This window comes from Equus asinus, chromosome 7 (assembly GCF_041296235.1).
Source record: "Equus asinus isolate D_3611 breed Donkey chromosome 7, EquAss-T2T_v2, whole genome shotgun sequence".
NCBI lineage: Eukaryota > Metazoa > Chordata > Mammalia > Perissodactyla > Equidae > Equus > Equus asinus.
This window is the reverse complement of record NC_091796.1, coordinates 895715-912821: the sequence shown is the minus strand read 5'-3', so window position 1 is coordinate 912821 and position 17107 is coordinate 895715. Positions and strand designations below refer to the sequence as shown.

Here is a 17107-nt window from a genome sequence, read left to right as displayed (position 1 = left end):
GAGGGCTGCTGGGCTGGGGGGAGTCAGGTGATGCATGTTAGTGCAGGTACAGACAGATGCAGAAAGAAACACAGACACATGTGTGCACACATGTCCTAGGTCATCTGCTGAGCGGGAGTGCAGTGGCAGGGAGCAACCCGGTGTCCAGATCCCAGAGGAGATGCCACGCCGTCAGGCACTAAGTGGAGTGCCAGCACCTTAGACAGGGAAAGTGCAAGATGAGCCTGGAGCAGCTGTGAGCCAGAAAGTAAGGATGGGCTCAGAGATGAACACCACCAGTAATGGTGGCATGTCAGATGGCACAGGCCTCAGCCTGGAAGAGTGCCTGACAGCCAGACTTGGAGCATCTTGAGCAACAAGATAAATAACAGTGGTATTGCATTATAACCCCAGAATAAAGCCAACACCCCAAGTCCTTACTAATATATATAGAGAGAGAACCCCTCCCCAGTGGGGCATTCCGTTCCACAGGTGAGAGCATGAGGGAGCTGGGAAGGCACGTGGGAACACAGAGCAGCAAGTGCTGTGCAGAGGCCCCAGTGGGCACAGAAGTCCGTGGGCAGAGGAATGGAGAGAGACAGTACCTGCTTTGTCTGGAAGTGTCTTCCCAAGATAACTGGATTTTTTTTGTGTTTTTGTGTATGTGAGGAAGATTGTCCCTGAGCTAACATCTGTGGCCATCTTCCTCTATTTTGTATGTGGGAGGCCGTCACAGCATGCCTTGATGAGCAGTGCTAGGCTTGCACCTGGGATGCTAACCAGCAAACCCCAAGCTGCCAAAGTGGAGCACGCAAACTTAACCTCTATGCCGCCAGGCCGGCCCAGTTTTCCCAAGATACAAATACAAAGGGAAAAAATGTAATTGAACAGCAAGAAACCCGGAAGACACCGTCTTAACCAAGTGGGCAGAAGTCATGTAACCAGTGAACACACACCATGTCCTCCTAGTGCGGCACACTGGGGGACACGCCGCCCTTTCTGCCCCAACAGTCCAGTCCTTAGAAGGCAGCAGGCAAACGCACACTGGGGCATTCCACAACATCGCTGACCGGAGCTTTGACAAGTGTCCGGGTCATTGAAGATGGGAAAGAGGAAGGGGCTGGCCAGATCTCCGGAGCCTCAGGAGATGTGATGAGAGAGGCAGTGTGGCATCCTGGCTGGGACCAAGGGGCAGAAGAAGGACACTTGTGGAAAAACTGTTGGCATTCAGATAGTTTAGTCAGACTGGACCAAGGCTAGTGCCTCAGTGCTAGTGGCTGTTCGGGGTCCATGTGAGGACCAGCCGAGGGCAGCTGGGGAGGGTCTATGGAGCCATCTGTGCCACTCTCGACGGCACCGCAACACAGGTGGTTGACAGTGACGAGGCAAAGCCTAGAATACCTCCTCCTTCCTGGGATAGATGAAGAGAATTGCATTAGCAGAACTATAGCCGTGTCCTTCCTAGATTCTGAAGCTTTCGCAAATCTCTCCCCCTGAGCCCCACCTGAAGCGGGTTAGTCCGGCAGTAAGCACACTCTGGTGAGCATCTGCTTCTTGTCTAACCTGTTCAGAAATACTCTGTGCGTTATATTGCACGTTCAGTACTATTCTGAGAGTTATATTTCATTGGATGAAATTGAGTTCATCCCCTTTAGAATGAAGGAATAAGAACTTTAAGAAATCAATAACCATGATCTCAAACCAGTAGTACAAGAAACAGAAGTGTCAGTGGAGTCAGGAATCAGAATACCATGTGAAAAAGCGCTGTCCTAGCCGCCGCCCCAACAGCCCCTGTGCCCGTGTCTTCTGCCCCCTCTTCTCTCCTGACGAGCTCGCACGTGCTTGGTGCTTGGAAGCCCTTGCTTCCTGCCCAGAGTCAGAGCATGTTCTTTCACAGGTTTCCTCCTCGACCCCAGCGGGCACCAGCCCTGCCTCCCTTCAGAAGTTGTTCTGGCGTTTCCGTGTCCCCGCCCTTTAGTCGTCCTGAACCATTCTTCCACCCCCAGACTCCTCCAACGCAGTTGTCACTATGGGGATGTGAGAGGAAACACCCATCTTCCTTTGTTCCAGCAGGAATCAGAGAAAGTAGCAAGGAGGTAGACTAGGAGAATAAGTTAAGATGAGAGGAGTGGTCACAAACGTGGGGCAGCCTGAGTCCTGGCACTGCTGAGCTGTGGCCTCAGCACCCATCCTCCCTTCGTGTGTAACCACACGTCCCGTCAGTGTGCACGTCAGCACGGCCTCTCTATGTGCTACACAGTGTGGCCCTTAGCGCTTCTGTAGCTCTTAACCACATTAAACAATCATATTAATAGTTTTATTCATGTGACCTTCAGGTGGGTTAATCTTTCCAAAAATTAGCTGGATTTTATTTTTTTACAGTTTTGGTCGATGTGTAATAGAAATGTATTTTCTGAAGTCTGTAATTTTAATATGAAAATATGATGACAAGCATTTACTGAATGCTCGCTAGGTTTGTGGCATTGTGCTTATTTAATTTTGTCCACATGAGGTCTGTACCATTACCATTTCTGTTCACAGAGGCACACGAGTTAAGTGCGTGCCAGACATAGCTGGGGAGGGGTGTCCCTGGCCGTCCAGGTGCTCAGCCGCATCTGCTCGGCACCTGGACAGAGTTCCTTGCGTGTGAGTGAGGGGTTGGTGGAATCATCTCCGTGAGGCCATCCTTCGTCTTCCTCAACCAGTGACAAGGTGCTCGGGCCCAGGAGAGCACCTGGACATGCAGCACAGATGGGCAGTGAATGAATTGCCTCCACACATAGTATATCTGTGCCACTAAGTACAATGAGATTTTTACTTTTGTCTCTCAAAGCTGAAGTCTGGGACCCATTAATAAGCATCACATCCAGGAACAAGTGGTTCGTGTGTATTTTTCGCATTTTTTCTCCAATTATTTATTTTAGTGATGGTTTTTATGCTCACCCTATTGTGTTTGATTCATGAATCTACAGTCTGCTTGGACACAGGAGCACTGACTGCACCTTTGGTGAGCTGTCTTTAAAAACCGTCTGATGAGCTTGCATTTCCTAACGCGAGCAATAGCACAAATGCTCCCTTTTCATCTTTCAGTATGTAAATTGATAATTATGTCACATAAATTTTGAATAGATGTCAGCAAATCTGGCTACAAAGTAAATCTCTTATTTCTGTATAAAAAATTAAAGTTAAATTTTCTTTTAAAATATTCAAATAAAATTAACCATGTACTTAATGACACATGAATTTTATCACCAAAGGCCCAACACCCGCTAGTATCCAGTCAGAGAAACACACTTGGGAAATATATGCTAAGAGAACCTATTAAAATATATAAATGTTTAAATTAAAGTTTTCTGCCTTTTAATAAATTGATGGCTTGAATCTGACTCTTCACACTTATGTACCCTAAGGAGTCAGGCTTGGCCAACATTTTCAGATCGATCCTTGTAAGCAAGGAGGACACTGAAGGTGCCATACTCGGCCTGTGTCTCTTCTGAAAAGTTGTCAGCCGACTTGACGGAGATGGGAGTCAGACCTAGATCCCCCTCCAGTGTCATGGCCGTGTGTCTCGCTGTGTCCCTGGTGTCCTCCATCTCCCGTCCAGGTTCGTTTGTGTGTGGCATTTATCGCTCTGTCACTCTGAAACATCCCCCTCTGAAGTCGCTGTGCTAGTCCCTTCCGCGCTGGGGCACCCCAGTCGCAGTCGGAGCTCTGGACTCTGCTCAGGCACGCTGCTTAGCACTACCCACCTGCAGCGAGAACTTAAGGAAGTTGCCAGGCCTCTCATGCTTCCTCATCTGTAAATGGAAATGTTGTCAGCTCTATCCAACCGAGTCACTCTGTGGCTCCAGAAAATAGCCTCAGAGGCACGGGATCAGCGCAGTGGTCACATGATGCTATGGTTCTGATGGTCTGTTGGGCTTTGTCCTGATGCCCAGGCCTTTAGCGACCCTCAACACCAACACGGTAGTACAGTCTTCTGTCTTGGATATAAATGTCTTTAGGAGTGGTTAGACAAGAGCACAGGCTGGCATTCTTCTGTCCTGGCCCATCCCTAATAACCTATGCTGAGCTTTAAAAGTGAAGGTTATTGCACAAGAAACCATCCTGTTTGTCTGTGTTGGACTTATTTGTGTGACATCTTTTCCAGAAAGGACCTAAGGGATAATGAATTCTGACTTCCCTTGTAATAGACCACCCTTTTCATATGAAGAAACTAAAAAGTAAATATATAGCAATGTTTGTTCCCAAGCAATAAAGAAGTAAAGGGAAATTATTTTTACTACAAGGAAAGTCCTTCTCCCCTAGTGCATTTCACTGTTTGTACACATCAACGCCTGGGTCACTAGGAAGCCAAGGGACGTATAGCTACGGCTTAAAGGTCAAGCAAAAGAAAACAGAGCACCTCTCTAGGTGTGGTGTGCGCAGTGCACAGCTCGGACGCACAGGCAGGAAGATGGGCGCTTGGTTGGTACCTGGGCTGGGCTCGGGGGCCTGGGTCTGAGAAGTCCCACACGCAGCTTCTGGGACACACATCGCCATGTTGTTGCCCTCTATTAACTGAGCTGTTCCCTTCTTTGCCCTAGGGAAGATCCTTGTCCTTTAAGACGTTCCTCGTCTGGGTTTTAATCAGTATTTACCAAGGTAAGACGGGCCCCTTTCTCCTGGACTGAGGATTTGTCTTCTGTTAGCAGTGCTGTTTTCACGTCCCCAGTTAAGTTCCAAAAGCTTAAAATTTTGTCAGCATTTAAATACTGCTTTCTGTTAACCCTGTAAATCGATACTCCAGCATCTGGTCTTCAGGCCTCGTCACACTGGGCGTGGACTGCTGTTTTTACTCACACATGTCACCTAAAATTGACCTGTTTTAAATTAAATGTGAATTCAGAAAATTGTTAACACACACTTGTCCCATTGTGTACCCTACAATGGTTTCTTTCACGGAGTGGGAGCAAGGCTCTGAGAATCTGAATTACATAATCAGAAGTCCTTGACACCCCATGTTTAGTGCTGCAGGTGGACGGGCTTGTGAAAGTGTCTGCACAGGTAGACCAGATGTCCTGCGTTAGCGTGTGCAGTGTCCATGCTGATGGAGTACAGGAGTGCCCCTTCCTGCAGAGAGTAGAAGGCTCTTAGGCCACTGCTTGATCCTCTTCAGCCACCAAGCTAGGACCACATCTTCTCTTAGTCATAACCCAGAGTTTAAATCGTTAATCTACAGAAGCGTGGATACGGATGTAATCCCTTACCCTTAGGTGTTTTAGTATCAGTAGCTATTTCTGTGATGGGTTTCCCAGCTGACTTCCCTCGGACTAGAACTCCTGTCCAAGCAGCGGACGCTGTCGGTGGCAAGCCCTCTCCGCTCCCCTTGCTGTCTTCCAGGCGGCATCCTCATGTATGGGGCCCTGCTGCTTTTCGAGTCTGAATTCGTCCATGTCGTGGCCATCTCCTTCACGGCCCTCATCCTCACCGAGCTGCTGATGGTGGCCCTGACCGTCAGGACGTGGCACTGGCTAATGGTCGTGGCCGAGTTCCTCAGCCTGGGCTGCTACATCGCCTCGCTTGCCTTTCTGAATGAATACTTCGGTGAGTTGCCTTGGAATTCTTTTTCTTTTTCCTGAGGAAGATTCGCCCTGAGCCAACATCTGTGCCAGTCTTCCTTTATTTTGTATGTGGGATGCCACCACAGCGTGGCTGGTAAGTGGAGTAGGTCTGTGCCCAGGATCCAAAGCCATGAACCCAGGCTACCAAAGCGGAGCATGTGAACTTGAACCACTTGGCCACAGGGCCAGCCCTTGGAATTCTTTTTTGAATAATTATCTATTATTGGTTTTTAAGCATTTTTTTATTGTTACTTTTTATTGCATTGTCTTAAGTTGGCAGCCACAATAAAACCCACATCAGAAAGCTTCATTTTGATAAAAAAGCTTATTTTGATGGAAAGATTAAACTCCTTGCAATAATTTATAAAATTAAAATTTTCACCATGTTGGCTTTAGAAAGACATTGAAGTTGTGCTGGTTTTCAAGAATTCCTTCCACAAGAGCCATATTGTTTGTCCTTTTTTGTAATTAAAGCAGTGGGCACTCCAAGGAAGAGGGCTTCCCGGGTGGAGCCCAGGTGCCCACAGAGGCAGCACTCTCCTGCCGTCCCCTCTCGACAGAGGCCTCAGGGCATGGGGGTGACGGCTTCAGCCCCCGTTAGCAGCCCAGCTGCATCAGCAGCATCTTCAGAGGCATCAGAGACATGGCCCTCGACACTATGACTCGTCCTCCCTGCTTCTCTCCCACACCAGCCCACCTGTTACTAGCCAGGTGACCGTGACAAAGTGGTTCGACCGCCCTGAGCCTGTTTTCTGCAGGTGATGCTGGACGAGACCTGAGGAGGAATGTGAGCACGCAGGAAGTGGTGGTGGTTGTCATCACAGTCCTCATCACCACATTCCACGGACTGCAGAGAGAACAGGTCGGAATTGCCCAAACCTCCACAGCCTATGTGACTTGCTCACTCCTCCTTCCCTGAATTCAGGGTCCCCAGGAACTGACTGAGGAGTTGCCCTGACTCCATCACAGGTGCTCTGCTTGGGAGGAATCAGCTGTTGAGAAGAAGCCGCTGTGAGCTCACTTTGTGGAGTGCCTGTGCTGGGCACATACAGCCCTCTGTCCCTTTCCAAGGCTTCCTGCTTCCCCGTGAGCGGCCGGCTGCTCTGACCCACCTCACCTGACCTGCTTTATCAAACCCAGCTTCTCACTCTTCTCCCCAGATGTCAGCCCTTTCCAGCCAGAGTTTGAGAACACCCAAAGTTTGGTTAGTTACTTCCCTGTGTCATCCCAAATCGATTGACCTGGCTAATAGGACTGCATACGATTTCTGTTGTAAGGTTTTTAAAATCAGGGCAGAGAGAAGAGGAAGAATATGGTTGGATGAAGCCACAGGCAGTGTTTGTCCTCAGAGTTCCCAAAGCCTGGCTGAGCCCAGCGGTGTGGATGTGGCTCCTGCATCCACGTGGCACACTGGAAACCGCACTGAGGGGCCGCCTGAGAAGGTGAAGGCAGCGCTTTTCCTGGTCTGAGATGAAATTTTCCACAAGTTTTTCCAAAAAAGGGAGAACTGCCTCATGTCCCCGATGGTGTCCTCCCCATCTGTAACAGCAGCTGACCATCACCCTCTTGTGCTCTTGATGGCTATGCGAGGCCAGTCCGACATGTTCCTGCCACCCAGGTTACGGATGAAGATGCTGACTTCCACGTTTCTCATTTGCTAACATCTCTGTGTCCAACATGAACAGCAGACCTGGAATTTGAACTGAAGCTCACCCCAGGGACCCTGGGACTGACACCTGCAACCTGCCTGCCGTTAGTAAGTGAGCCCAAATTTCCATCAGGCCTCAGCAGACACTACTGCAAGCAAGCCCCTCCTGTAAGGTCGCGTTGCGTGCAGCAGGCGCCATGATTCGTCTGGCACGGTCCTGGCCGTGAGATGCAGGGGGAGCCAGCCAAGCCTGCTTGGCAGGCAGGATCCTCCTAGAGGAATGGAGTTGTCCTGGAGGGGAGGCCTGTCGATTCTGACGTCTAGACTGAAACAGGCTCGTCACTGGACCGCTCTGGAACGGCCCACCCTGACAAGCCCCAGCTGTCACAGGAGGCTGCCATCTGCCATGTGGTTCCTCGCTGGTGCGTGTGCGGAGAGCCAGGTCACCTGGGGCAGGGGGACCTCTGACAACACGGACGAGGGAACCTGGAGGAAACACACAGAACTTCAGAGGGAAGAGCTGCATCCATTAACCAAGAACAGAGCTCTGAGAACAAGAAAGAGTCCTTGGAGCCTAGAAGCCTGATAGCAGAGATAAACGGAAGGATTGGAAAATGAGTCACGGAGCCCTCCTGAAAGTAGAGCAAGAGGATGGACACTGAGGAAACCACAGGGTCATCTAGGAGGCCAACCCTATGACGAGTGGGGGTTCCACAAAGAGCGAGCGGAGGCAGTCACTTAGGCAGTGGCACAGAGAAAGTCCAGGTCTGCAGCCTACCGTCTGTAAATGGGAAGGCCCCACAGGGCAGTCCCGCCCACACGTGAGCCAGGGTCCACGCCAAGACTTGGCTTTCTTGAAATTTCAAGAGAAAGAGAAAGTCTTGGAAGCGTCAAGGGAGAGGTAAAACCAGTTTGGTGCCACGAGTCAGGAGTGAGGGTGGCACCGTGGAGACGACAAGACAGAGCCTCGGATTCAGAGGAAAGAGGTGTTCACCTGAGGAGGGGAGCACCTGGGTCAGCCACAGGCTGAGCCTGAGGAGGCAGGGGGGCTCCGGATGCGGGGGCGCCGTGCAGGCATGCAGGATGTGGGGAGAGCCAGCGTCAGAAGCATTGTCCACGGAGGCAGGCTGATTAGAAGGTGAACTCTGTCTGCACAGCGTCCTCAACCCTGCCCTCTGGGACAGGAATGTCTGCACCACATGCACACCTGGGGGTCCCTCTGCAGGAAAGCGGGGCCAGAGACCTGCAAGTTCTGCATGTTCCATGTTCACCGCACCAGCCTTTCCTGAACTGCTTTGTCCTGCAACCCCTCTGTGAGGCCTATTAACGTCCTATAGGACAGTGATGTTTCACGAACAGAAGGAATGGCGCTGCTGGGCACTCGCTCGCTCACGGGGGCCCTTCTAGGGTAGGAGGCAGATGCCTTAGGTCGCTCCCTTCAGCCAGAGTTCTGCTCCTGATATGGCTGAGGTCAGCCACCACCACGAAAGCATCTCGCCCCTGCTGGGTGGCAGTGGGCCTGGTTCCAGACTGACCTGTGTGGCCTCAGCCAGGTGCCTGGACCTCCGTGAAGCTGTGACGAGAACAGTGCCTTCACGTGGGGTTGTGGCAGGACCGCTGGCCCCCAGTTGTGACGTGCCATGGAAGCATCGGCTCTTGTCTTCCCAGGGACATTAGGGTGACTCGCCAAGACCCTGCCTGCACAGATGCCGGTCACCTCCCCAGGGGGCTTTTTAGGAACAGATGCAGGATCCTGTTGTAGGGCCCTGTGGCAAGGGTGGGATGGGGAGGGCCTCACAGACCCTTGTAGAGAAGGAGCCTCGTGTGGTCAGAAATTGCCGTGAGTGCTGATGTGAAGGGGTGGAGCCAGGCTCTGTACCCAGGGTAGGCACGACGGAGGGCCGGTGTCCTCACAGAGTGACAGAGGGGCGGGTTCTTCAGAGAGCAGGCCCTTGACCCAGGGGCTGTGTGTGTGACTGACAAAGCAGGGAAGAGATGAGAGCAGAGTTCTGCGTGGGGCCAGAGATGAGAGTTGGGGAAGGCCCGTGTAGCCCCGAGAATCTGGAAGATTGGCGTTAACAGTGCAGTCAGACTCGCCCTCCTTCCAGTGCTGTCGGGCTGTCCCTGGTCGGTGATCAAGTCACAGCACCGCACTGGTGTTATGTCTGTGTCGGTACACTTCGGCACTGTCAGAAAGTGCATCTTAAGGCAAAGAGTGTTGACACTTGAAAATCGAGTCTGCCGCTGTCCAGACGCACGACCGCTGTCTGTGGAATACACTGACTTCCCTGGAAGGGGAAAGGATCCTCTGTTTCCACTCCGTGGAGTGAAGCAGTGTACCGTCAGGTTATTTTTGGTGAAAATTGATCGTAACCTGCAGCTACTGTATTATGAAAACCTCTCTATCCTTTGCACCAGAGCTACACATCACAAGATGGATGAATGTTTAGGCGAGTTTCAACAGCGGGAATTTGTGAACTTTGTTCTTTTGCATAACTACATATAAATGGCAGAGAAGTGAAAGGGATTCCCCTCTGAAAGCAGCAGCTGGGTGAGCTCACTTCCAGGTGTGCGCTTAGTGGTGAAGAGATGGAGAGGAACATATAAAAAGCTAATATTTTTGTATTAAAAGAAACATCCGCCAAAAGAATAGCTTATAGCTATAAGAAATGGCTAATTTCAAGTTGTAATATTTCAGTTACCTTTGTTTTAAGAGTAAGCATTTGGGGGCCGGCGCAGTGGCGCAGCGATTAAGTTTGCACATTTCACTTCTCGGCGGCCCAGGGATTGCCGGTTCAGATGCCAGGTGCAGACATGGCACTGCTCAGCAAAAGCCATGCTGTGGTAGGCATCCCATGTATGGAGTAGAGGAAGATGTGCATGGATGTTAGCTCAGGGCCAGTCTTCCTCAGCAAAAAGAGGAGGATTGGTAGTAGTTAGCTCAGGGCTAATCTTCCTCAAAAAAGAAAAAGAAGCAGCATTTCGTATATTTTCCTATATGAGTGTGAGAGAAATGGGTTTATCCTCATGGCATTTCATTTTAACATACCTTTCCTTCCTTCAGTAATACATACAGAACACACAACAAAACAAAATACAAATACTGCATCTGGTCCCTTGCTAGAATGAGCAGGCATAAACTGAATTTTGAGGTGACAGACACGCCACGTCACGTGCACTGGGCAGGTGACGCCCCGCCCTGACCCTCAGCTCACTCCCCTGTGAGCTGGGGACAGGCCTCTCCCCTCACAGGGACACTTTGAGGATGAGCAACCACGTGCTCAGGCGTTAAATTTAATGTGAGGAAACAGTGTGTACACAGCCCCTTTCACGGCAGCGAAAGCACAGCCGGGATATAGGGTGTTTTGCGTTTTGAGCCTAAATCCCTGTGGGACTTTGTGGATCTGGGTCCCGTAGGGGAATGTTTGGGTGTATGACTTCAAGCTGCAGTAAGATAACTACTGTATTTCAGTTGTGCTTAAAAAGTCATGTGGTGACACACAGTGGAACAAGGTGTGAAAACCAGAGTGACAAATGCTTTTCCCACTGTCGTTTTTATTGCTTCTTAATGTATTTCTTTATTTGTTAGCCAACCACTTGAAATATCCTGATATCCCTTAATTTGTCCTTTCTTGTCTTTGTCCTGTTTTGTCTTGAACAGGCATAGGCAGAGTGTCTTTTGGAGCTTTCTTAGGTAGGTGAAGTTACCATTTCTTTCAAGAGTATAGTTTAGCAGAACAGTGTTCGTCAAGATACATAACTGATCTGGACAGCTCCCTCTAACTCACTGTTTGCCTCTAACTCGCTAACAGTAAGCATTTGCCGAGGGCTCTTCCCGCGTGGTGACAGGCGTGGGGCCGCCGGGTCCCCCTTAGGGTTCTGTGGCTCAGCGGACAGGGCCGGGACCCCAGGCACCCTAGGTCTGCTTGTGAGGATTCATGTCCGGAAGGTGACGTTTATCCCTCCCCGCAGCATTTTTGCCCTTTAATTTTTAGTGGTTGAGCCCCTGGAAAACACTTCCAGGATTTTTTCAGAGTATGGTTAAATACAGACCGTGACCCCATCCCTCTGGGTCCCAAACACTGCACACGGACCAGCAGGTTTTCCTGTGCCATTGTTTGGTCTGAAAGTCTGTGACTCCCACTAACGTCTTTTTATCCCACCTTCTGATGACCTAAAGAGGTTTCTGCCATTTGTAGACTCAAACTCTGTAAATGTCTGGTCTTTTGTATGCCTCTCCCCATGAGAATGTCACGTGGCTGTCATCTGACTGCAGCTTGTTACAGTGAGTGCAGAGGTCGGCCTGTGGGGCAGGGCAGGGCGACTGGAGAGGACGTGGTGAGGCTGAGGAGCACACGAGGCAGGCGGCAGCGACGTCTCACACCTCAGCAAAGTCGCTGCCTTAGAAGGAAACAGTTGGCCTAGATGGTCTAGACAGGTCACAGAGGCTGCGCTGTGTGGCGCTGCCTCCAGACCAGGCGCCACAATGCGCGTGCGCCTGCACACAGAAGAGTGGTTTAGTCACACACACTCTCTGAGACCTTGGCTCCATTTGTTCTATGGAAAGGATTCATTGTCCCTGGTATATGGGTAAAAACTACTGTGATAAAGAAACCCAAGGCTCTGCGGGGGCCGCCTCTGTGACATCTGGTAGTGATTCGGGAGGCGCAGGAGAGAGCAGGCAGGAGGCGGGAGGTCTGCGGCTCGTGTGCCGTGGGGGCTGGTGGCCTCCTTGGCTGCCTCTTACGCTTGTTCCTGAATTTCTTTCCCACAGATGTTGCCTTTATCACCACCGTGACCTTCCTGTGGAAGGTGTCAGCAATCACTGTGGTCAGCTGTCTTCCACTCTACGTCCTCAAGTACTTGAAGCGGAAGCTGTCCCCTCCCAGCTACTCCAAGCTCACCTCCTAGGGCCGCGCATCTGCCAGCCTGGCTCCAGCACCGTCCAGTCGCTGCAGGGGATGCAGGGTTTGCGATGGCTGTGGACAGAGACAGTGAGAGGAACGGCCCAGGAGAGAGGCCCTCTGGGGACGGGCCCTGAGACAGGCACTCCTCCTCAAGCAGAGGCCGCATCCTTGCCTTTCTATTATTTTTCAAAACTTAATTCCAGATCGAACCAGCTTGTGTTTCTATTGAAAATAAGCCCTGATTATTTCACTATTACTGTAAAGCATTCATCTTACTCTACTGTTCTGAGACTAGAAATGAAAGTTTAATATTCTGCAAATTCTAATGTTCAAATTATTTCTTTGATGTTATAATATAGAAAGACATTCCTACTTAACTCAAATAAACTCCACATGCTGTCAATGCTGCTGTCTGTGTGAGCTGCTCCTCACCAGAGACCAAGTGTGCCTGTCAGTGCCTCTGTGGGGCACTTCCATGTGGATTCACACCCTCCTTGGCACCTCTTCGCGGTGCGCACTCCTCCCTCTATTCACAGCATTCTCGGCACCTCTCCGCAGTGTGTGCTCCTCCCTGTATTCACACTGCCCTAGGCACCTCTCTGCAGTGTGCATTCCTCCTTGTGTTCACAGCATCCTCGGCACCTCTCTGCGGTGTGCGGTTCTCCCTGTAGTCACACCACCCTCAGCACCTCTCCGCAGTGTGCACTCCTCCTTGTATTCACAGCTTCCTTGGCACCTTTCCGCAGTGTGCTCTTCTCCCTGTATTCACTCGGTCCATGGCACCTCTGCGCAGTGGGCACTCCTCCCAGTATTCACACTGTCCTCGGCACCTCTCTGCAGTGTGCCCTCCTCCTTGTATTCACAGCATCCTTGGCACATTTCTGTGGTGTGCAGTTCTCCCTGTATTCACACCGCCCTCGGCACCTCAACGCGGTGTGCACTCCTCCTTGAAGTCACAGCATCATTGGCACCACTGCGCAGTGTGCATTCCTCCCTATATTCACACCATCCTCAGCACCTCTCCATGGTGTGCACTCCTCGCTGTATTTCTTCCATACTCAGCACCTCTCCACAGTGCACACTCCTCCCAGTGTTCACACCGTCCTCGGCGCCTCTCCACAGTATGCCCTCCTCCCTGTAGTCACACTGCCCTCGGCACCTTTCCGCGGTGTGTGCTCCTCCTTGTATTCACACTGCCCTCGGCACCTCTCCGCAGTGTGTGCTCCTCCTCGTATTCACACTGCCCTCAGCACCTCTCTGCGGTGTGCGCTCCTCCTCGTATTCACACTGCCCTCGGCACCTCTCCGCGGTGTGCGCTCCTCCCCGTATTCACACTGCCCTCGGCACCTCTCCGCGGTGTGCGCTCCTCCTCGTATTCACACTGCCCTCGGCACCTCTCCGCGGTGTGCGCTCCTCCTCGTATTCACACTGTCCTCGGCACCTCTCTGCGGTGTGCGCTCCTCCTCGTATTCACACTGCCCTCGGCACCTCTCCGTGGTGTGCGCTCCTCCTCGTATTCACACTGTCCTCGGCACCTCTCTGCGGTGTGCGCTCCTCCTCGTATTCACACTGTCCTCAGCACCTCTCTGCGGTGCGCCCTCCTCATATTCACACTGTCCTCGGCACCTCTCTGCGGTATGCGCTCCTCCTCGTATTCACACTGTCCTCGGCACCTCTCTGCGGTGTGCGCTCCTCCTCGTATTCACACTGCCCTCGGCACCTCTCCGTGGTGTGCGCTCCTCCTCGTATTCACACTGTCCTCGGCACCTCTCTGCGGTGTGCGCTCCTCCTCGTATTCACACTGTCCTCAGCACCTCTCTGCGGTGCGCCCTCCTCATATTCACACTGTCCTCGGCACCTCTCTGCGGTATGCGCTCCTCCTCGTATTCACACTGTCCTCGGCACCTCTCTGCGGTGTGCGCTCCTCCTCGTATTCACACTGCCCTCGGCACCTCTCCTCGGTGTGCACTCCTGCCTGTATTCACACTGTCCTCGGCACCTCTGCGCAGTGCATGCATGCTCCTGCCTGTATTCCTACCGTCTTTGGCACCTCTCCAGGGTGTGCGCTCCTCCTTGTATTCACGTCATCGTCAGCACCTCTCTGCTGATTGCACTCCCTTTTTTTTCTTTTTAATGACTGGCACCTGAGCCATCATTTGCTGCCAATCTTTTTTTTTTTTTTTTGAGGAAGATTAGCCCTGAGCTATCTGCTGCCAATCCTACTCTTTTTGCTGAGGAAGACTGGCCCTGAGCTAACATCCATGCCTATCTTCCTCTACTTTATATGTGGGACGCCTACCACAGCATGGCTTTTGCCAAGCGGTGCCATGTCTGCACCCGGGATCCGAACCAGTGAACCCTGGAACACCGAGAAGCAGAACATGCAAACTTAACTGCTGCGCCATGGGGCCGGCCCCTCAATCTTTTTTTCTTCTTCTTCTTTTCCTCAAAGCCCCCCAGTATGTAGTTGTATATTCTAGTTGTAGGTGCTCTGGTTATGCTGTGTGGGACGCAACCTCAGCATGGCCTGTTGAGCAGTGCCATGTCCACGCCCAGGATCTGAACCAGTGAAACCCCAGGCCACCAAAGCAGAATGCACGAACTTAACCACTGGGCCATGGGGCTGGCCCCAGCACTGCCTTTTGTATTCACACTTCCCTTTCCAGTGGGAACCCACAAGTTCCTGAGTTCTGACATGAAGAGCTGTTCTCCTCACACACACTGAGGCCCAGTTGCACAGAAGGTTATGTTTCTCACATAGTTCCGTGGCAGCTAAAAGCATACATTCAAAGGCATTGCTGTTCGGTACATCTGTTTCTCGAGTCTCATCCTTTTATGTCTGTAAAATCTCACTTGAACTCCAAAACCGTGTCTGTGCAGAAATGTCAGCTGTCCTGTCAGCTCATCCCACCTGAAGTGCTTGCCTCAGGGTGTCCTTGGTTTTCCTACTTTACTCAGGTTCTAAACACACACACACGGCTCAGTCGTATTATGATAGAAAAAGCCCTTTGTCTTCCAGGCTGTCATGATTTCTGTGAGCCAGCTGAGTTGCTTTTCTTAAATGCGACTTTTTTGTGAGGCAAGGCGTTGGTTTCCTGTACCGTGTATAGCCCCTGGGGTGTTACTCTAAATCTGTGGGTTGTATTTTAACTGACAGCATTACCCACTCCTCACTGGGAGTGTCTTGGAGGATTTCTCAGCGAATTGTTCAGGCTTCTTGACTTAGAGGGGAGTTTCTTCTTATTTCCTAAAGTCATCTTGCACCAAGTCTCTTGGGTCCGTTCAGTTCTTCAGCCTAATTTCCTATGGGATGTCACTGGCCCCCCAGCCCCTGGGGACAGCCATGCTGGAGCTGGGGAGCTGGTCAGCTTAATGGGTCTGCCCCACTGCCCATCCCGGGCCATTTCCTCCTGCTCTACTTGCCAGCCAGGCTCCTGCAGTGGCGTGTTCCCAGGAGGAAGGTCTCCAGCCACCGCAAAAGTCTCTAAGCTGACCCTCTGCCCAGCACCGCCATCAGCACTGTGCCCTGAGCTCAGGCCAGTGTCCCTGGGCGCGGGCGTCATTCCCCTCGCTGCCCACATGGTACCGCTGTTTGAGCTCTTCGTGGGTGCCGCAGGTTTTCTCCTTTGGGTTCTGGATTAATGTCATCCAAGATCACTCCGGGGTGTGGATAGATCTGGGCCTCCCGGCGTCTGCAGCCCTGCCCTGGGAGCTCGAGCACGCATGACCTGGAGTAAGTGGGTTCACGGGAATCACAGTCTGCAGCCAATGGTCTGTGAGATAGGGCCACCCAGCTGAGGCCTGGGGCTGCCAAGTGCCAGGCGGGGAGGACAGTGACTAAGGCGCTGCCAGCCCACGAGGCCGACAGTGCAGTTGGGATAAACCAGGAAACCTCGGAAACAAACCCACAAGCGTGTGGGACAGCATGCAGGGCGACTTTGCAAATACAGGAGCTTCTGTGAGCCTCAGGTGGTCAGCTGGACACTGACCAGCAGACCTGGTGAACGTTACAATCAGAAAATGGAGATGTCTTAAGTCCAAATTAGGGGCATAGAGCTGAGATGCACTGAGCCTGTGAGGTGAGGATGGTCTCCCCCAGCTGTCGGCAGGACTCCCTGAGATAGGATGGGGACGTCAGGAGCTGCAGGCAGTGACTCACGCACGAAGTGCCTTGGAGGGGCACCGACAGTCCTGCTTCTCTGCTGGATCAAGGAGGAGAGCCACCCACGAAGGACAGTTGGATCCAGCCTGGCACAAGCTTCTGGGCTGGCCCTGAGAAGGCAGTGGCCTCTGCTGGAGGGAGCGGCTGTCCACCTGCAGGCAGTGAGGTGTCCCTGTGGGTGGAATGGCCTCAGTCTGTTCCTGCTTGTCAAGTTCTGGATGCCGTGTCAGCTCCAGAAGTTCTACTGAAAGGGTTGATCTGTCGGTGAAAGCTGTCCAACCTCGTAGGACTTATTTCACCATCTTTGGGGCCTGGGAAGTGCATTTTTATTGTTTACCAGTGTAACTGGGTCTTTCCCAGTCTGCTGTAAGCTCCATGAGACAGGAGACCGGCCCCACTCTACATCGGGGTCAGTGTCCCCTGAGTGCCTGGCTGTGCAGGTGCTGAGCTCACAGGTGTGAGCATGACAAACGCCTGCCCGTGGGTGGTCTCCCCGGGGAGACCACGTGGGCTGGGGGACAGGGCTTAGAAGGAGTCGAGAACAAGTAATGGGGGCTCCTCTCCAGGGGTGAGATTGAAGCCCAGAAATAAGGAGCAATAGAGAGCAGTTTCTGCACAGGCCCCGAGGTGGGGGACTCAGGGAGTTGAGGGGCGGAGCTGGGATGACAGTGGGGTGGCAGGCGAGATGGAGGGGTGGCGGGTGAGTGAGATGGGCTCACAGGCTGTGCTAACCCCAGCACCCTGAGAAATCACTGGAGTCTCACACACAGGAAGAAACAGCACACGCAGACACTGCTCAGGACATGTC

General features: G+C 52.1%; 1 protein-coding gene across 25 annotated transcripts in view; it reads left to right on the top strand.

Moving 5' to 3' along the window:
- Positions 1 to 12540, top strand: part of ATP9B (ATPase phospholipid transporting 9B (putative)) — a 282461-nt gene extending 269921 nt beyond the window's left edge. For 10 of the 25 annotated variants that reach the window (XM_044744014.2, XM_044744022.2, XM_070512820.1 and 7 more), the window contains 4 exons: positions 4566 to 4623; positions 5362 to 5565; positions 10892 to 10924; positions 12005 to 12540. In XM_044744014.2, coding sequence (XP_044599949.2) covers positions 4566 to 4623; positions 5362 to 5565; positions 10892 to 10924; positions 12005 to 12141 — 432 coding nt within the window. In that variant the 3' untranslated portion in view covers positions 12142 to 12540. The remainder of the gene's footprint in view (positions 1 to 4565; positions 4624 to 5361; positions 5566 to 10891; positions 10925 to 12004) is intronic. The other 15 variants (XM_044744015.2, XM_070512828.1, XM_070512819.1 and 12 more) reach the window with 3 other exon arrangements.
- The last annotated feature ends 4567 nt before the right edge of the window (positions 12541 to 17107 follow it).